The following is a 21915-nucleotide window of genomic DNA, read 5'->3' on the forward strand; positions in this document are numbered from 1 at the left end:
AGAGGAGAGGAGAGGGGAGGGGAGGGGAGGAAAGGAGAGGAGAGGAGATAGGAGGGGAAGAGAAGAAAGGAGAGGAGAGGAGAGGAGAGGAGGAGATAGGAGGGGAGGAGATGTAAGTATGTCTACAGAACGATGCTGTGTGTAGTGTGTTCCTGTGTGTAGTGTGTTCCCAGTCTGGCCCTGTGTGTTCCTGTGTGTTCCTGTGTGTTCCCCCTCACCTGTCTCCCTCCCCTCACCTGTCTCCCTCTCATCACCTGTCTCCCTCTCCTCACCTGTCTCCCTCCTCTCCTCACCTGTCTCCCTCTCATCACCTGTCTCCCTCTCCTCACCTGTCTCCCTCCTCTCATCACCTGTCTCCCTCTCCTCACCTGTCTCCCTCCTCTCCTCACCTGTCTCCCTCTCCTCACCTGTCTCCCTCTCCTCACCTGTCTCCCTCTCATCACCTGTCTCCCTCTCCTCACCTGTCTCCCTCCTCTCCTCACCTGTCTCTCCTCCCTCACCTGTATCCCTCCTCCCCTCACCTGTCTCCCTCTCATCACCTGTCTCCCTCTCCTCACCTGTCTCTTCTCTCCTCACCTGTCTCCCTCTCCTCACCTGTCTCCCTCCTCTCCTCACCTGTCTCCCTCTCCTCACCTGTCTCCCTCTCCTCACCTGTCTCTCCCTCCTCTCCTCACCTGTCTCCCTCCTCTCCTCACCTGTCTCCCTCTCCTCACCTGTCTCCCTCCCCCTCACCTGTCTCCCTCCCCCATCACCTGTCTCCCTCCTCTCCTCACCTGTCTCCCTCCTCCCTCACCCTCTCCTCACCTGTCTCCCTCTCCTCACCTGTTTCCCTCCCCCCTCACCTGTCTCCCTCCCCTCCTCACCTGTCTCCCTCCTCTCCTCACCTGTCTCCCTCCTCTACTCCCCTGTCTCCCTCCCCCCTCACCTGTCTCCCTCCTCTCCTCACCTGTCTCCCTCCTCTCCTCACCTGTCTCCCTCTCCTCACCTGTCTCCCTCCCCCCTCACCTGTCTCTCTCCTCTCCTCACCTGTCTCTCTCCTCACCTGTCTCCCTCCCCTCACCTGTCTCCCTCCCCCCTCACCTGTCTCCCTCCCCCCTCACCTGTCTCTCTCCTCTCCTCACCTGTCTCTCCCTCCTCCCCTCACCTGTCTCTCCTCCCCTCAGTCCCGGTGGCTCCGGGGTCCGTGGTCCTCTCTCAGCCCAGCACCAGCTCTCTCCACCTGGACTGGTCCGTGCCGCCCTCCATGCTGGGAGCCCCGGGCGTCAGCTACACCGTCACCTACCGGCCTGCGGGGGGCAGCGCCGCGCAGCCTCAGAGCACCACGAGCACCAGCGCTGACCTGTCCTCGCTCTCCTCTGGAACTCTCTACCACGTCACCGTGGTGACCGTCGGACCGCAGGGTCTGAGGAGCGTCCCCGTCCAGAACGCCACCTACACATGTGAGTGGAACATGGAGCACCCCCCCCCCCCCATTTAACCCTTTCACTGCCACACTACAGAAGGTTAACCCTTTACTATCACACTACCGACGGTTAGGTTAACCTGCTGTTGTGTGGCAGTGAAAGGGTTAACCTTCTGTGTATTGTCGCAGTGAAAGGGTTAACCGTTTGGTAGTGCAGCAGTGAAAGGGTTAAGATATAAGATGTCCCCGGGGGCGCGGGGGGGGGGGGGGGGGGGTACAGTTATGGTCAGGGTAACAGTAGAAAGACATAAATATAGGCAATAAAATTATTATAGTACAGTAGAAAAGGTACAAGCAGTGTAAACTATATAATTAACTCTGAATATACGCATATGAGCGAGTAGGCAGTGTGATCAAAGGGTCTGTAATATCAGTTATATTATACATCACAGTAAATATGGTCAATAACACTTAGAATCTGAATATACTATGAGTAAGTAAAGTATATATATACAGTATACACAGGTGCAGTGTACATAAGGTTCCCTAACTGGCATGATATACATGATTTACTACTCACTATTCCCGACATCTGGTCTTAAACTCAGCTGAATGCAAGCCGTGTAAAACAGTGTGATATATCAGAGTGTAATTATTAGTGTAAATATTCTTGTATTTATTCTTACCGTATATATATTGATATATACTGTAAGAATAAAAATATATATATTATATATATATTTATTTATTCTTACTGTATATATATCTACCCACATTTGTCTCTCTGTACATATAATGCCTTTTACTGTACATCCCTTACCTACTTTTACTATATTACACTGCTGGCCAGTATGACTTACTACCATAGTGTCTTTATACCTGTATCACTGTACATATTAATACTACAACTCTGTACATACATCTGATTAGCACTATTACCCAGTAGTACTAATTTATATAGTGTATACCCAATTTAATCACCTGTACATTGTATATTACTATTATCACTATTGCACTTTACTGTTACATTTGTACTCTGGCTGGATGCCAAACTTCTTTTCATTGTACTGTTTCATTGTACTGTACTTGTGCTGAATGACGACAATACATTTGGATCTAATCTAATGTAATCTAATCTAATATAAATCAAGTCAAGTCAGATGTATTTTATAGCCCAAAATCACAACAAGTTGCCTCGATGGGCTTCACAGATCAACAAAGAACATCACAATAAATCCACAATATATTATAATTAAAATTAGGGATGTCCGATATTATCGGCCGATATCGGCATTAAAATGTGATATCGGAAAATATCAGTATCGGTTAAAAAAAATAAAAAAAAATAAAATTACATTTCTATAACCTTTATTTACCCAGGCAAGCAAGTAAGAACAAATTCAGATTTTATTTATTGTCAAAAGTATGCATAATGTTGTGTTAATTCCACAACAAGAGATATGTAATGTTAATTACCTGAAATTATTCCATTTTTTGGGGGGGGGGGGGGGGACCCTGCATATATCGGTATCGGTTGATATCGGTATCGGAAATTAAGAGTTGGACAATATCGGTATATCGGTATCGGTAAAAAAGCCAATATCGAGCATCCCTAATTATAATCTTATCTATTCTAATCTAAATGTCCCTCTCTTCTCCCCATGGTCTAGTGCCCAACCCCGTGTTGACCCTGAGCGCGCGCCCTGAGTCCACCACCTCGGTGAAGGCAGAATGGTTGAACCCAGTGGGGGTACAAGCCAACTACACCTACAGGGTGGTGACCACCGACGCCGCCACGGGCACAGCTGTTAACACAACGACAGTCAGCGCTGGCAGCGTCGTCGTGGTAACCGGCCTGGAACCTGGAACCAGATACAACCTCGCCGTCACCACGGCAGCGGCACCAGGAAGTGACTCCACCACGGAGCAGACGTTCAGTTACACAAGTAAGTCTTCGTGTTTTTTTTATTTTTATTTAACCTTTATTTAACCCTTTCACTGCCACGCACGACAGAGGGTTAACCCTTTCACTACCACACTGCAGAAGGTTAACCCTTTACTATCACACTATACAGACGGTTAACCGTCTGTAGTGTGATAGTAAAGGGTTAACCAGGCAGGTCAATTTTAAGAACAAATTATTCTTTACACTGACGGCCTGGTGAGAGGACAACAAGGTAACATGGAAAAGAGAAGACAAAATAGAAGAGAGAAACAGATGGTACTTACATCACAGAGATAAGGGGAATAATTAAAACACACATCAAACAAACAACCAAATAAAATTACAAAGGGGCATACATGAAGCAGAACAGACCAATGACAGTTAAAAGGCTGGGTGACAGTTGCAGGTGTGTCTAAACAACTCTGCGTCCTTAAAAGTAGTGAGGGGGGTCAATTTGTCCATTTTCAAAGTGTTTTGCATCTCGTTCCAACTGCTGGGAGCAGAACATGACCGAAGGAGGTGTTAACACTCGGAATATCTAGTGAGATATGCTGAGCAGCTCTGGTGTTATAGAGATATGGTGAGCAGCGCTGGTGTTATAGGGAGTAGATGATCATTCGAACTAGTGTATCAAGGAAGTGTCGGAACAAGGAAGGTTTTGTAAATTAGTTTAAGCCAATGGATTTCTCGTTGAGAGGGTAGCCTAACGATGGCCAATGAACAAAGGCTCTCCAAGTTGTGCTGAAGTCTTGGTATGTTTATTTCAGTAGTAATAATAACATTATCAACACAACAGTATTGCTAACCACGTCCTGCTCTATATATCATTCGAAACTGGCCACCGTAAATGTCCAAACCCCTCCCACCCCCTCCTAATGTACAGTCTCCTCCCCACCGTATCTTCTCACCCGCCCACCCCCTCCTAATGTACAGTCTCCTCCCCACCGTATCTTCTCACCCGCCCACCCCCTCCTAATGTACAGTCTCCTCCCCATCATATGTATATATTTTCTGTTAGGATCTCTGGGTAACTGTACTGTATATTTGCATATCGTATGTCACAAATGTAACAGTACTATATACCTGTATGTCATGTATGTACCTATGTCATAAATGTCATGTATGTTGTGTATGTCATAAATGTCATTATGAATTGAAAATGGGGGACCCTGATGTAAACAAGACAAACGTCTTTCTCTGGTCTGCATCCCCTTAACAATTGTGTGTATTGAGCCGTACTGTATTGTACCCATTCTGCAATCTGTTAAATAAAGTTTTCATTCATTCATTCATTCATGCCTGTGCCAAATGACCTCATCTCAAAAACGTGTGGTTCCCTGCAGTGCCCAAAGCAGTGAGCGACCTGGCCGTTCAGGATCTTAACACCACCGCCATCCGCTTGTCCTGGATCAGGCAGGATGACCACAAGTCCACCTATTCCTACCTGGTGACTGTATTCAACGGCAACCAGATGGTCCACAACGTGTCGACCCTGGCGGAGACTCTCACCTTCAGCGCTCTGGTTCCTGGACAAGACTACAGCTTCCACGTGTTCACGGTCGTGGCAGGAGTCAAGTCCAGCGTGGAGCTCACGTCCAGCCACACAAGTGCGTTTTCAAAACGTCTCCATTTTGGCTCTTTTAGACACACAGTGTTGACCGTATTCACACCGTGGCCATTTTGGCTCTTTTAGACATACAGTGTTTACCGTATTCACACAGCGGCCATTTGGGCTCTTTTAGACATACAGTGTTTACCGTATTCACACAGCGGCCATTTGGGCTCTTTTAGACACACAGTGTTGACCGTATTCACACAGCGACCATTTTGGCTCTTTTAGACATACAGTGTTGACCATATTCACACAGCGGCCATTTTGGCTCTTTTAGACATAGCTACAGTGTTTACCGTATTCACACAGCGACCATTTTGGCTCTTTTAGACATACAGTGTTGACCATATTCACACAGTGGCCATTTTGGCTCTTTTGGACATACAGTTGCGAATTAGCGAGCTGGCTAAAACTGACACATTTACAGAAATGTTTATTAATGTGTACTGTCCTTTTTAAAATAAACTGAAACTGAGAAACTGAGTGTAGGGTGGGAAGGAATCCCAACCTGAGCATGACATAAGAACAAAATGGCCGCTGTGTGAATAGGTGACAGTTCTTTTTATACATAGCTGTGTGATTGTTGTATGATTGTTGTTTGAGTGTTTGTTGCACACGATATCCCCTGCTAAATCTCTCATCTATCATATCCTCAATAATACATTGCAACCATGACAAACAATTGATGTGCAATTCTACACTTTTGACATAATTGAATGTTGATTTATTGGAAAACGGTGATATTTAGCATCTCGGTTCTAAAGCTATGCCTTTTTAAAGGTGCTGTAGATCAAATGTTTATGTAGAGTAATCATTTAAAATAAAGAATAAAAAACGTTTAGAAATGTGCGGAATAAAAGTATTGCCCTAAAATAAGTATTGATACATTTTCGCGGGTCCAAAATGATTGTTGTTGTTTACATGTTGCATGCGTGTGGATACCCTCCCTACTTCCCATTTCCGCCACGTGGAATGCACCTGATTGGATAAAGGACATACCAGTGCTCTAGCGTGACATCTAGTGGCTGAATGTTATCTATTCACTTTTGGTTTTTAAGAAAATGGTTTGTAAAGCTATTTTTGAAAACTACAAAGGTGAATAATACTTTTTTTTTTGCTATTTTCTTTTAGAATACTGTTTTGGAGTCTTAATTGTGTTAAGAATATAGGACAGGCATGTATAAGCATTAGCTATGCTTCGGTCTGTACCTTTTCAGTCACTGTCAAATAAAATATTGGTAAATGATTGTGCTTATTGTATTGTGTGAGACGATTCAGATTCAGATTCAGATGACTTTAGTCACCATATTGTATATACAAATGGAACGTGATTCGACATTACAGTGCGTGATTTTTTCACAAATAAGAATAACATAATAATAAATAAGTGCAAAACAGGACAGAACAGTGAGACAACAATAAGACTGTAATAAACTACTACTACTACTACTACTACTACTACCACTACTACTACTACTACTACTACTACTACTACTACTACTACTACTACTATACTACTACTACTACTACTACTACTACTACTACTACTACTACTACTACTACTACTACTACTACTACTACTACTACTACTACTACTACTATAACAACTTAAAATATTTCTCATATTTTGACATTATGTTCAAATGTTCTTTCCAGAGCCCGGGGCCGTGTCCGACATCGTCGCTATAGGAACCACGACGCGCCTGAGCGTGAGCTGGGCGGCTGCGGAGGGCCAGGTGGACTCGTACGCGGTGCTGCTGTACCGGGCCGGCGGTGGGCTGGTGGAGAACCGGACGGGCCTGGCCAACGACACGTCACGGGTCCAGTTCGACGGCCTCACCCCGGGGACTCTGTACACCGTCGAGGTGGTCACCAGGAGCGGGCTCCTGTCGGACCGGTCCACGGCTGAGAACGCAACGCGTGAGTCACCTTTATGTTGCACTATACTTACATTCCCATGTTTATATTGTATTATATTATATTATATTATATTTTATTATATTATATTTTTTTATATTTTTTTATATTTTATTATATTTTATTATATTTTTTATATTGTATTATATGTTATTATATTTTATTATATTTTATCGTATTTTATTATGTTTTATCATATTTTATTATATTTTATTATATTACATTAGATTACATTAGATTAGATTCAAATGTATTGTCATCATGCAGCACAAGTACAGTACAACGAAGAGAAGTCTGGCATCCAACCAGAGTGCAGATGTAACAGTAAAGTGCAACAGTAATATACAATGTAGAGGTGATTAAACTGGGTATAAAATATATAAATTAGTACTACTGAGTAATAGTGCTAATCAGATGTATGTACAGAGTTGTAGTATTAATATGTACAGTGATACAGGTATAAAGCCACTATGGTAGTAAGTCATACTGGCCAGCAGCGTAACTAGTAAGAGTATTAATGTTAAGACCACAACTCTGATTAGAACTATTACTCAGTAGTACTAATTTATATATTTTATACCCAGTTTAATCACCTGTACATTGTATATATTACTGTTGCACTTTACTGTTACATTTGCACTCTGGTTGGATTCCAGACTTCTTCTCGCCATACATCTACATTTACATTTACATTTAGTCATTTAGCTCAGTGGTTCCCAAAGTCGGGGCCACGACCCAAAGGTGGGCCGCGAGCAGCCACGGGAGGGCCGCGAGATGATTAAAAAGAAAAAGTTAAAAAAGTTAAAAAAAAAAAATTCAGGCCACTGAACTTAGAAGCAGGCCAGGACAGTGTTTCTAGTTGTATTCTAAAATTCTATTCTATTGTATTCTAAAATGTGACTATATGGTTTTATATTAACTTAATAAATAAACAAAAACGAAAAATCTACTTATTTCAACGAACATTTCAAACTAAATAACAGATTATGCACATAAAACGCTGAAAACAACCGAAGCAACAATAGTATTTTAATGAGGCTATTATTATTATCATTATTATTTTGCAACAAGTTAGCCCTCTCATAAATATCACATATAAATGAATAACTAACTTGAACTAACTTAATAGGATTGAAGTGATATTTGGCTTAAAAAATCGGTCGCCTGGCAAAAAAGAAAAAGAAAAAAGCCTGACGATGTGCATTGGGCCGCGGCTCTCTGACGCCTTATTTTCTGGGTCCCGGCCTGAAAAGTTTGGGAACCCCTGTTTTAGCTGACGCTTTTATCCAAAGCGACTTACAAGTTCTGTACAACAAGACAGCAGGAAGGGCACAACTCTATCAGCTGAGCAACAATGTTCATCAAAGTGTTGAGTGCTACAGTGTAGGTTAGTTTATTAGGACAAGTGCACGACAGTAAGGTTAGTTAGGGTTCGAGTTTTTTTTTTTTGATATTTGACGAAAGAGATCTCATGTTCTCACCATCAAATACACTCACAGCACACACATCCACACGTACACACTCACTTTAAATAAAGAACTCACTGTAGCACCCACTTTACTCACTTTAGACACTTTAACACACTTTATATTTATTGGTAAAGAGATTTGCACTACAAGACATACCTCATTCATACCTCATTGCACCTTACCCTAAGTTGTACCCCATCCCATTTCTAGCATTGTACTGTATACTGTATTGTATTGAAACTCAGTTACTTTTTTTTACTACTCTGTATTGTATATTGTATAATACATTATGTATATTGATGAACACTTTAGTTTACACTTTGTTTACATATTATATATATTATCTCGCACACTCTCAGGAGCTAAACGGAAAAAAAGCATTTCATATAAAAGTGTTCTGTATTTTTGTATGACAACTAATAAAGAAACTTGAAACTTGAACTTGGGTTTGAAGCTGAATCCCGTCTCCCCTGTCACAGTTCCCGACCCTCCCGGTGCCGTCGTCGTGCGGTCCCAGACCACCGACTCTCTCAACGTGAGCTGGTCCAGGCCAGGGAGCATGGAGCCGGGTCAGTACAGCTTCACCGTGCTCCTGCTGGACCGGGTCAACCGGACCGCCGACAGCTGGTTCCTGCTGGAGGGGCTGCAGTCTGGCACGTCCTACCAGGTGTCTGTCCTCACTGTGGGCGCGCTGGGCTACCGGAGCACAGCGGTGACCACCCAGAACCACACCAGTGAGTGTGACACACACACACACACACACACACCCTCTCACTCACACACCCTCTCTCACAAACACACACACACACACACTAGGGCTGAGCCCAAACGTTAGAACGTTCGGACCTTCGTTCGTTACGTTGGCGTTCAAATTCTAAATCAACATTAGAATTTTTTATAAAAAGAATTTTCTTTTTTTTTTCTTTTTTATATATATATATATTTTTCTATTCATTCTGTTTAAACCAATGGGGTTTTTCTTCACAGTTGCAGATAAAGATTAGGCTACACTAATATTATAGTATTAAAACTGATACTCATTTAATCATTTAAAATACTCATTTAATCAGATTAATGACTTTATTTAAATTGAGGATTTAGTTTGAGGATATTTTGTTTAAAAAATGTAAATAAAAAAGAAATTTGAATTATTTTTTCTTAATTTTTTTTTTATTATTAAAAACGAAGGTTCGAACGTGATTGATTGATTGATTGAAAAGTTTATTAACAGATTGCAGAATGGGTACAGTACAGTACAGCTCGATACATACAATTGTTAAGAGGATGCAGACCTGAGAAAGACTTTCGTCTTGTTTCCATCAGGGTCCCCCATTTTCAATTCATCATATGACACACATGACATACAGATAGACAGTACTGCTACGTCCGTTCGGAAAAACCCTGACGAAGTTCGAAGCCCAAAAACAGACTTCGAGGACAGCCCCACACACACAGACATATACACACACACACACAGACATATACACACACACACACAGCCCTACACACACACACCACACACACACACACACACACACACACACACACACACACACACACACACACACACACGCACACACACACACACACAGAGAGTCTCATGTCCTAAGCGTGTCTCTCTGCTGCCTCCAGGACCACAATCTGTGATCAGGCTGACGGAGGCAGGGATCTCCCCCAGCGAGGTGACCCTGGTCTGGGAGCAGCCGGAGAGCCGAGCGGGCTATACCTACCTGGTGGAGACCACCTCCTCCTCCTCCGCCCCCGGCGCCCGGAACAGGACCCAGCAGGTCTCCGGCACCAGGCTCACCGTCACGGAGCTGCTGTCCGGCACCGGCTACACCTTCAGCGTTACCACGGAGACGGCAGACGGCACCCGGGCGACCCCCAAGACGGTGTCTTATTTCACACGTACGTCCATTCAAATGATGTCAACCGTGTTTAGAATAATCCTTTTAGTTTTTAATTTTATTTTTATATATATATTTTATTTTTACTCCGTATTTATTATTTCTATTACTGTCATTACTATACTGTTATTTTTATTTGATATTGTTATGTTTAGTATTGTTGTTATTATCATTATTGTTGTTGTTGTTACTGTATTGTGTGCTCTGTGTAACGTCCCCAGGCCCAGCCCTTGCTGGGCCAGTTATGATAATGACATTGGACATTCCCTACCTCCTGACAGTGGTCTCCTACCTGGTCCCCTACCTCCCTCTAGTGGCCAGAGGAGCCAGATGGTGCAGGCGGCCATCTTGGTCTGATTCAAGATAATAGAGTTGGCGTCAGTGGATTGTTGTGTACAGTAATAAGACGTGTTATTAAAGATGACCTCTCACCTGTAGGGCCGCTTGGCGTCAGTGGTTTGTTGTGTACAGCAATAAGACGTGTTATTAAAGATGACCTCTCCTCTCACCTGCAGGGCCGCTTGGCGTCAGTGGCCTGGTGGTCGTGGTGCTGAGCTCCACGGCGGTGCGCCTCACCTGGACGGCTCCCCCGCAGCACCAGAACCACTACAGGTACCTGGTCCGGACCTCGGGCTGCGGCTCCGGAAGCTCCACGGAGGAGCGGGAGCGGGCGGAGCTCTCGGACCTCACGCCCGGAACCAACTGCACCTTCTGCGTTTCCGTCCGGGCGGGGGACGCCATAGAGGGGGAGCCGCGCTGCACCTCGCAGTACACCAGTAAGACCCTGTCCTCATGTCTTCATGTCTTCATAAGATAAGATAAGATATTCCTTTATTGATCCCCTTGGGGAAATTCCAGTGACACACACATACAGCTCATCGTCTCATTAACAACATCATATCACAATCATTACATTTTTACAGTAACAACGGCACAACATAAATTCAAACAGACATGTACATTTGTTGACACATGTCGACTACAGAAAGCCTGAGACACCATATGCGATAGTCGGCTGCAACAACAACAAGAGTGTCGTCGCGCCAGGTGGCGGGAGGGAGGGTGGAAAGATTGTCCAGCGGGGAGGGGCAGGGACAGGGGGATCGGGGGCTTTGGTGATGAGACAGTCTTAGGCTCCCCCCCTCCAGCACGCGTACTAGTTGGCTGCCGTCATAGGCGCCAGGCGTACACACGGGAGGGGGGGTTTGGGTATAGGGGTGGGGGGGGGGCTGCCATCAATCTTATCTACTCCAGACAGTTCTGCTTTTCTTTGGGAGGATCCGTTCCTGGCACGGCTCCACTGAACTCCTTACTCCCGTCTTGACCTCGACCTTGGTTTCACAGCAGACGGAGATGGGGGGGGGGGGGGGGGTGTAGCCTGCAGCCTGACCAAATTGCTGCAAATGCTGCTCCAATTTAGTTTAATCATATATCACGACCTTAATTTCTTACGTGATGTCCAGAATGGCCTGTGACCTCGACTGTTCATCTGCGTGGTAGGCAACGAGTCTCTCAAGAATAGCCCTCGAGCTCGATTGTTCGTCAGAGTGGTAGATCTCGATTCTCTCCAGCATGGTCTTAGAGCTCAATTGTTCCTTAGTATTATAGACAGCGATCTTCTTATACAGTTCCACCTGGTTGGTTTCGATCCTGGCCATATCCACAGTCAAAGGATCTACCTTTCTCCGAATTAAGTTAAGGCAGTACCAGATCCATATGCTGAGCACGCCCATTCCGATCACCATGAATATTAGTAGATACACATCCTCAACATCATTGATTTCCAGAGGATAGAAACAGATTGGGTTCCATTTCCCGTAAGTATCGATCGTGTAGCCCGACTGAAAACTCCCGAGTGGACAGAGCGGATCAGCCGCATCCTGCTTCCTCGTGGAAAATATGCGATCAATCGCTGTAAATGCCCAGCTTACTAGATCCATATTGCGGTTGAAAGTTGAGTTGATTCTGTTGGGGGAAAAAAGGGTCTTGAGTCAACACGGCTGGCCGGTTCCAGGGAGGTATGAAGCGATGAGAGGCGAGGATCCACACGGCAGTCAGACAGCTGTAGGAGGCGATGAGACGGCAGCAGGGGGGGGTGGGGATGGCCTTGGAGAGGTCTGGGAGAGGGAAAGAAATGCTACTGTTCTCTGGGAGGGCTTGTCCTCATGTCTCCATGTCTTCATGTCCTCATGTCTCCATGTCTCCATGTCCTCATGTCTTCATGTCTTCATGTCCTCATGCCATCCCACCTTCCACTGGACTCTTTCTCTCTCTCATCCCACCTTCCACTGCCCTCTCTCTTTCTCTTTCTCTCTCTCTCTCTCATCCCACCTTCCACTGACCTCTCTCTTTCTCTCTCTCTCTCTCTCATCCCACCTTCCACTGACCTCTCTTTTTCTCTCTCTCTCATCCCACCTTCCACTGACCTCTTTCTCTCTCTCTCTCTCTCTCTCTCTCTCTCTCTCTCTCTCTCTCTCTCTCTATCTCTCTCTCTCTCTCCCTCTCTCTCTCTCGCATCCCACCTTCCACTGACCTGTCTCTCTCTCCCTCTCTATCATCCCACCTTCCACTGACCTCTCTCTCTCTCTCCCTCCCTTTCTCTCTCTCTCTCTCTGTCCCCCCTCTCTCTCTCTCTCTGCCCCCCCCCTCTCTCTCTCTCTCTCTCCCTCTCTCTCTCTCTGCCCCCCCTCTCTCTCTCTCTCTCTGCCCCCTCTCTCTCTCTCTCTGCCCCCCCCTCTCCCTCTCTCTCTCTTCTCCACCTCTCTAACAGAACCTGAGCCGGTCCAGCCCGTCGTCTCTAACGATGGTTCTAACAGCTCCCTCCTGGTGTCCTGGACGCCCCCCCGGGGGAACGTGGAGGGTTACGCGGTGCGTCTGACCGGCGGCGGCGACCGGGCCTTTCCCCCGGTGGAGCTGCCCTCCTCCTCCAGGCACTTCCTGTTCCGTGACCTGTCGGCCGGGATGGAGTACGCGGCCACGGTGACCTCGGAGAGCGGGCCCTTCAACGCCTCGTCTGCACCCGTCACCAGCGCCACCTGTGAGTGTTTTCTCATTACTGCACCCGTCATTCACTCATTCACTCATTCATTGATCCACTCACATGTTAACTAGTGCTGTCAGGCGATTAAATTTTTTTATCTAATTAATTACAGGATTTGTAATTAATTAATCGAATTAATCACATTTTAATCGCATAACCATTTTATGCCTGATATTCTATATTCTATTATCTATTTCAAATTGCATATGTCCGGATGGCAGAATTCAGTACTGTATCTACAAAACCTTCTGTTTAATCATCTTCCATCTATTAATTTGCTTAGATTTTTCAGGTCTGGTCAATTTTTGCATGGTGTCACAGTCAAAGATAAAAAAAAATTATTGATATTGTCATTTGGTTCATTACAATTTACTCAAGCCTAGTAACAGACAGTATTTCTGACACTGGGAATACATTCCCTGAGATCCATAGATGTCTCTAGAATCAGATACCAAGAACATGCAAATGGACCATATTAAAAAAAAAGTCTGTAAATATGTATTTTACGTTCTTATGGAATGAATGAGATAAAAAAAATTATATTATAATAAAAAAAAAAAAAAAAAAAAAAAAAATGTGTAATACATTTTGAGTTACTTTTCATAACGCGATAATTTGCTGTGTAATTAATTAATCTAATTAACGCGATAAACTGACAGCCCTAATGTTAACTGAATGTCCCCTCATAGTCCCTAACGCTCCGGGGCCCATCACCATCCAGACCAGGACCACGGACTCCATCGGGTTCTGGTGGGAGGCGCCTCCCCTGATGACCGGCGCCTCCTTCCACTACGTGGTGACGTACGTGTCACAGCGGGGGGGCGGGGCCCACGCCGTCGTCACCCACGTCACCAACTACACCTGGTCCGGCCTGGCCTCTGGAACTCGCCACAACGTCTCCGTGGCAACCGTGGGGCCCCTGGGCTTCGAGAGCCAATCGGTCTCCTTCCACTCGGTCTCTACGAGTGAGTAAGGGCTTCCTATAGGGCAGAGCGTCTGAGGGATTCCTATTGGGCAGAGCGTCTGAGGGCAGAGCGTCTGAGGGCAGAGGGACGCATACATGCACACGCACACACATACACACGCACGCATGCAGCACACACGCACGCATGCACGCACACACACGCACACACACAACACACAAAACACACACACACAAAACACACACGCGCCCAAAACACACACACACACACACACACACGCACGCACATGCACACGCAGACACAACACACAAAACACACACACAAAACACACACGCGCCCAAAACACACACACACACACACACACGCACGCACACACACACACACACACACACGCACATGCACACGCAGACACAACACACAAAACACACAAAATACTCCCAAATGTTCTCTCTTCGTAAACCTTTCCCTCACTGTCTCGTTCCACCAGGACCGGAGAGGGCTGGGAGTCTAGAAGCCGCGGCAGGAGAGGAGAGCGTCCACCTGGCGTGGAGCCGCCCTGCTGGCTACAGAGAGACCTACAGCTACTACGTGACGTGGCGTAACTCGACGGGGCTCGTCGTCGGCGATGCCACGACCGCGACGGAGCGGCTGGAGGTCGGAGATCTGGTTCCCGGGAGCTCCTACGACTTCAGCGTGACCACGGAGACCTCCGACGGAACCCGCGGCGCTCCAGCGTCACTGTCCGCGTGCACAAGTACGCTGATCCCAGAGCAGTTTTACTGAGTCCGTATGGATTCGGTCAGGGGTGTAAAAAGTACCCAGAAATTATACTTATTAAGTGAAAGTATGGGTACCGTCTCAAAATCGTACTCGAGTATCTGGCTAAAAAGACACTTGAGTAAAAGTCAAAAGGTTTATACTTTTAAATGTACTTTCAGCCAAAGCTCATTTAACCTATATGTATTTTGTATTCATTGTTTTCACTATTAACCCTATTTTGATCAGAAGATCCATCTGCAATATGATTGATAAATCATAATCCACCACAGAGGCATTTACATGAATCACTCTGGCACAGCTAAGATGTGCACAGTCAAATAGACCCAAGTCTCAGAGACACAACAAAAAACCACATGACTTTCTGTTTTAAATGCGTTTTAGAATAATCTACTGTTCTTAAGACCGAATATTCAAAAATTCCTTGGGTTATCCTTTTTAATAGAATGGATCATTCAAATCCAAGGGTTTGCACATAAATAGGCACTTCAGATAATCCTTCAGAACGTTGATCGGCTCAGCCGACCGACAATAAATCAAAATGACACCATTCACCACCGTAGCCTATAATAATAACAGCATTGCATTGGCCTATCGATCGGTTTTAATAAACAAACAGAAACATACGGTTATCCTATAACCATAGTTATATGAGTATAGCGAGCGCTCTGCTCTCTAGTGGAACTATCCACTAGAGCAGGGGTTCCCAAACTTTTCAGGCCAGGACCCAGAAAATAAGGCGTCAGAGAGCCGCGGCCCAATGCACATCGTCAGGCTTCTTTTTTTTGCCAGGCGACCGATTTTTTAAGCCAAATATCACTTCAATCCTATTAAGTTAGTTCAAGTTAGTTATTCATTTATATGTGCTATTTATGAGAGGGCTAACTTGTTGCAAAATAATAATGATAATAATAATAGCCTCATTAAAATACTATTGTTGCTTCGGTTGTTTTCAGCGTTTTATGTGCATAATCTGTTATTTAGTTTGAAATGTTCGTTGAAATAAGTAGATTTTTCGTTTTTGTTTATTTATTAAGTTAATATAAAACCATATAGTCACATTTTAGAATAGAATATAATTTTAGAATACAACTAGAAACACTGTCCTGGCCTGCTTCTAAGTTCAGTGGCCTGACAAAAAATAAAATATAAAAAATAAAAATAATATTTTTTTTTATTTTTTTTATTTTTTTTTAATATTTTTTTTAAATCATCTCGCGGCCCACCCGTGGCTGCTCGCGGCCCACCTTTGGGTCGCGACCCCGACTTTGGGAACCACTGCACTAGAGAGCAGAGCGTAAGCTATACGATAATATAACAGTAGCATCATGTGCATCTTTTAGATCAATTAGGCTATGGAAATTAGGCTGCCTCTAAATATAAAAATGTATTAAATAAGAATGGTTTGCTTCACTTAAAAATGAACAAATATGTATTTTTTTATATATATAATAATAATAATAATTATTATTATATATATATTTTTCGACTCTGACATGAAAATCGAATGTGGAAACTGGCAGGACTATTTGAAAATTCTAATTCATCCCTAGTTTCTTATTAAATATAATATTATAATTAGGGATGTTCGATATTGGCTTTTTTACCGATATCCGATATACCGATATTGTCCAATTTCCGACACCGATATCAACCGATACCGATAAATGCAGGGTTTCCCCCCCAAAAAAATTGAATAATTTCAGGTAATTAACATTACATATCTCTTGTCGTGGAATTAACACAACATTATGCATACTTTTGACAATAAATAAAATAAGAATTTGTTCTTACTTGCTTGCCTGGGTAAATAAATGTAAAAGAAATGAAAATAATTTTCTTTCTTTTTAATTTTTTTTACAGATACCGTTAATTTCCGATATTACATTTTAATGCCCATATCGGTCGATAATATCGGTAGGCCGATAATATCGGACATCCCTACTAATTTCTCTAGCGCTCCTCCTCATCACTGACCCTCTTGACCCCTGACCCATCACTGACCCTCTTGACCCCCTGCAGACGCCAGCTCAGTGCCCAGCCTGAGGTGCGTGGGCCCCAACGGAGGTGAATCGGCCCTGATCCTGCTGGCCTGGAGCAAACCCAGAGGCCGGAGCTCCGGGTTCTCCGTCACCGTAGACGGTCAGCCTCAGACCGACGACGCCGCCGGCGCCGACTGTGACCCCGACTGCGGCTACAACGTCTCCGGCCTGGCGTACCACGCGGAATACACCCTGGCTGTGACGACCCAGAGCTGCGGGCACCCGAGCGCTCCCGAGTCTCTCAGCTGCACCACCGGCATCACATGTAAATGACATCATGCTATTTTGAATATCGTCGCTGGCGGAAGAAAACCTTGTAACTCCATTTAAAAATATTTTTTTTTTTATATAAATCAACTCAGTAGATCATCCTCCATATGTGTGTGTGTGGTTTTACAAAGTTTAAACAATGGGAAAAGCATTAAACCAATCATCTGTCTAAACCTCGTAACTCTATTCGCCCCCAAAAATCTGTGTTCGTTTTTTTTCATCTCCTGTAAAAGTTGGGTTTTTGGAGTTACGAGGTTTTCTTCCGCCAGCGACGATATTATGGTTTAGATCAGATTATTGCAGGATGCAATTGAAATATCTGTGAGTATGATCTTCCATGTTTCTAATAGTCTTTAAAGCCAATTTCCTCTTTCCTCAGTAGAAAGCTATCCGGCTGCAAGCTACAGTAGCCTTGCTAAGCACGTGAATGGAAGTGGATACGGACCACTAGCCATTAGTGTTGTCAAAAATATAAAAAAATCGATACATATCGATTCTGAATATTTAAAACGGTTTCAATACTCATTTCCCGAAATATCGATATTTAATTATTCATAAGAAAATAATAAAAAAAAATTGTATAAGGAAGTTGCATTGTTCATTTCAATACCTGTAATAGTACAGTATTCCACACACACACATGTGCATTCAGTTAAGTTGGAATATGACTGTAATACAAACAGTCAGGTACATGCAACACTTGAGAAAATACCATGTTCTGCAATAAAAATGATTGAAGTGAGATGAACAGGTATTTTTAAATGTGTGATCTAAAGATAAACAAAGGGTTTTAAAAGTGTTATATTTATCTTCTCTTATAGTACCAGAGAGAAGCTGAGGAGAATCAACCAGCAACAAAAGCAAAATTTATAAAAAAATATAAATTTACATTTTAAGATTGAACCTTTTTCCCAGTGGTATCGAAAATGGTATCGAATATCGATACTTTTCAAGGTATCGTATCGAAGTTCGAAATTCCAGTATTGTGACAACACTACTAGCCATAGATAGTTTAAAACTCCGGGAGAGGTGTTTTGGGCCCAACAGCTAGCTGGTCCGTATCTGCTTCCATTCATTTGTGCTGGAATAGCTTTCTACTGAACGCACAGACAGGAAACTGGTATCTATCTTGTTGTCTGACTCTGGAGAAGACGGTGCATATCTTATAATGCTACCGTGTTGCTTCAAGCTACTGTTTCCATTCAGGATCGTTTGACAGTGTGTGTGTGTGTGTGTGTGTGTGATAGGGCTGACCCCGATTAGTCGAATAGTCGAATAGTCGACTAATCGATCGAAAGGAGCCGTAGTCGACTGCCAACCTCTTCAAATGCAATAAAAGAAATATATATGTATTTATCATTCTTTCCAAAAGCAAAGAGGCCTAAGAAAGACTGCCTAAGAAACGGGCACAGAGGGGAGCTCCAGTAGCTCACTGCGTACCTCGAACGCTATTTCGGCGTCGGGGACAACCGTGCGCGTCACGGATCTGGGGTAGCGAGTTCGACTCCCGGACTAGCCGTATTTTCTCAGAGTGTCTTTCCCCCGATCTATACCCCCATTCAACCTGTTTCTGTCGGTCATGAAAAAAAAAAAAAAAAAAAAAAAAAAAACGATAAACGCTAAAAGAACCAGCTGACTGGTCAAAGTTAAAAAAAAAAAAAAAAAGAAACGGGCACAGAGGCACTGAAAGAGGATTTCACCCGTCTAATGAACACACTAGACTAGACAAATATCAAGATGTATCCATCAGTGTACCAATTGCTTGCTTTCGCAGAGGACAAGAAGCCTTCAGTCGACTCCTTCAGACATTACCCCCCACAGCCCAATTATATATATATATTTTTTAAAGTATAATTATTATTTAAAAAAAAAAAATTATAGTCGACTATCGGCAAATTTCTGCCAATCAAAGTCGACTATACAAATCCTTAGTCAGGGACAGCCCTAGTGTGTGAATACTTTTAGTCATCTATTGTCTTTCCCCACGCAGACCGTCACCTCCCAGAGGACTCTAAGTCTCTAACCCTAACCCTTTCCCCACGCAGACCCACACCTCCCAGAGGACTCTAAGTCTCTAACCCTAACCCTTTCCCCACGCAGACCCACACCTCCCAGAGGACTCTAACCCTAACCCTTTCCCCACGCAGACCCACACCTCCCAGAGGACTCTAACCCTAACCCTTTCCCCACGCAGACCCACACCTCCCAGAGGACTCTAACCCGAACCCTTTCCCCACGCAGACCCACACCTCCCAGAGGACTCTAACCCGAACCCTTTCCCCACGCAGACCCACACCTCCCAGAGGACTCTAAAGGCTCTCACATAGTCGGGGGCGGAACGTATACGTGGACCGGACTCCGCGCTGCATGCCCGCAGTCGTTTGAGCTTTCATAGTCGAGCGGACCTCTCGCGCCAGTTTACTACATTTACCACAATTTTCTCACGCTGTTTACGCTTCTGTCATGGCGTCGTAATCCGATCCGTCACAATAAAGAGTCTACCAGGTTATCTCCGTTTCCAAGATTTCGAAATAAAACTGGCAGTTTTCCACACTTCATTTAGAAAAGCCATTCAAACTTCTCAAGTTTCTTCAGATGATGAAAAAAGACATCATGGTCCAGAAATGTATATGAATTAGAACGGATGGCGATTAGCGATAGTAAAACTAACTTTAGCGTCATCTACCTGCCAACGTTTTACCGGACCAATCCTACCCATTTAACCATGATCCTGCCCTACTCTCACTTGGCACGGAGTGAGTGTTCAGAGTAAAATGCAGGTCAGTGTCACATTAAATGCAGGTCGATGTCAACCAAAAACGCAGAGCAGCCTTTTGTGTGACACCAATTGAGCGGCGCGGACGGCCGCGCAGTTAGAAAATTGGAGCTTCGCACTTGGAGTCCGCTTTGAGTCCACTTGGAGTCCACTTTGAGTACGTGCGGACCTCCGCGGAGTCTGGTCCAGTTACGTTCCGCCCCCGACTATGGGAGGGCCTTAACCCAAACCCTTTCCCCACACAGACCGTCACACAGAGGACTCTAACCCGAACCCTCTCCCCACGCAGACCCACACATCCCGGAGGACTCTGTGTCGTTGGTGACGGTGGGGGAGCAGGAGCACAACACCTTCACCGTTCAGATCGACGACAGCCTCCTGAACAACACCAGTGGACCCATCAGTCACTACGGAGTGCTGGTGACCAGCGAGGCGGGCCGCGCCAACAGTGGGTCTTACTGCCTCCTCCACCTCCACATTACTGCCTCCTCCACCTCCACTTTACTGTCTCCTCCATCTCCACCTTACTGCCTCCTCCACCTCCACCTTACTGTCTCCTCCACCTCCACCTTACTGCCTCCTCCACCTCCACCTTACTGCCTCCTCCACCTTCCCTTACTGCCTCCTCCACCTCCACCTTACTGCCTCCTCCACCTCCACCTTACTGCCTCCTCCACCTCCACCTTACTGCCTCCTCCACCTCCACCTTACTGCCTCCTCCACCTCCACCTTACTGCCTCCTCCACCTCCACCTTACTGCCTCCTCCACCTCCACCTTACTGTCTCCTCCACCTTCACCTTACTGCCTCCTCCACCTCCACCTTACTGCCTCCTCCACCTCCACCTTACTGTCTCCTCCACCTTCACCTTACTGCCTCCTCCACCTCCACCTCACTGCCTCCTCCACCTCCACCTTACTGTCTCCTCCACCTTACTGCCTCCTCCACCTCCACCTTACTGCCTCCTCCACCTCCACCTTACTGCCTCCTCCACCTCCACCTTACTGCCTCCTCCACCTCCACCTTACTGCCTCCTCCACCTCCACCTTACTGCCTCCTCCACCTCCACCTTACTGCCTCCTCCACCTCCACCTCACTGCCTCCTCCACCTCCACCTTACTGTCTCCTCCACCTCCACCTTACTGCCTCCTCCACCTTACTGCCTCCTCCACCTCCACCTTACTGCCTCCTCCACCTCCACCTTACTGCCTCCTCCACCTCCACCTTACTGCCTCCTCCACCTCCACCTCACTGCCTCCTCCACCTCCACCTCACTGCCTCCTCCACCTCCACCTTACTGCCTCCTCCACCTTCACCTTACTGCCTCCTCCACCTCCACCTTACTGCCTCCTCCACCTCCACCTTACTGTCTCCTCCACCTTCACCTTACTGCCTCCTCCACCTTCACCTTACTGCCTCCTCCACCTCCACCTTACTGCCTCCTCCACCTTACTGCCTCCTCCACCTCCACCTTACTGCCTCCTCCACCTCCACCTTACTGCCTCCTCCACCTCCACCTTACTGCCTCCTCCACCTTACTGTCTCCTCCACCTCCACCTTACTGCCTCCTCCACCTCCACCTTACTGTCTCCTCCACCTCCACCTTACTGCCTCCTCCACCTCCACCTTACTGCCTCCTCCACCTCCACCTCACTGCCTCCTCCACCTCCACCTTACTGCCTCCTCCACCTCCACCTTACTGCCTCCTCCACCTCCACCTTACTGTCTCCTCCACCTCCACCTTACTGCCTCCTCCACCTTCACCTTACTGCCTCCTCCACCTCCACCTTACTGCCTCCTCCACCTCCACCTCACTGCCTCCTCCACCTCCACCTT

At 45.5% G+C, this 21915-nt stretch overlaps 1 protein-coding gene across 1 annotated transcript in view; it reads left to right on the forward strand.

Moving 5' to 3' along the window:
• LOC311244824 (uncharacterized protein) overlaps nucleotides 1-21915 on the forward strand; it is a 152994-nt gene that overhangs the window by 108835 nt on the left and 22244 nt on the right. Inside the window, exons 22-33 of the mRNA XM_084334507.1 lie at nucleotides 1164-1439; nucleotides 3073-3348; nucleotides 4691-4954; nucleotides 6616-6879; nucleotides 8825-9079; nucleotides 9978-10253; nucleotides 10768-11028; nucleotides 13023-13289; nucleotides 13982-14257; nucleotides 14703-14969; nucleotides 17015-17299; nucleotides 20370-20528. Of these exons, the coding sequence (XP_084190633.1) occupies nucleotides 1164-1439; nucleotides 3073-3348; nucleotides 4691-4954; nucleotides 6616-6879; nucleotides 8825-9079; nucleotides 9978-10253; nucleotides 10768-11028; nucleotides 13023-13289; nucleotides 13982-14257; nucleotides 14703-14969; nucleotides 17015-17299; nucleotides 20370-20528 (3126 nt within the window). The remainder of the gene's footprint in view (nucleotides 1-1163; nucleotides 1440-3072; nucleotides 3349-4690; nucleotides 4955-6615; nucleotides 6880-8824; nucleotides 9080-9977; nucleotides 10254-10767; nucleotides 11029-13022; nucleotides 13290-13981; nucleotides 14258-14702; nucleotides 14970-17014; nucleotides 17300-20369; nucleotides 20529-21915) is intronic.

The sequence above is a fragment of the Notolepis coatsorum genome (genome assembly GCF_963971535.1).
Source record: "Notolepis coatsorum genome assembly, chromosome: 18".
Classification (NCBI taxonomy): domain Eukaryota; kingdom Metazoa; phylum Chordata; class Actinopteri; order Aulopiformes; family Paralepididae; genus Notolepis; species Notolepis coatsorum.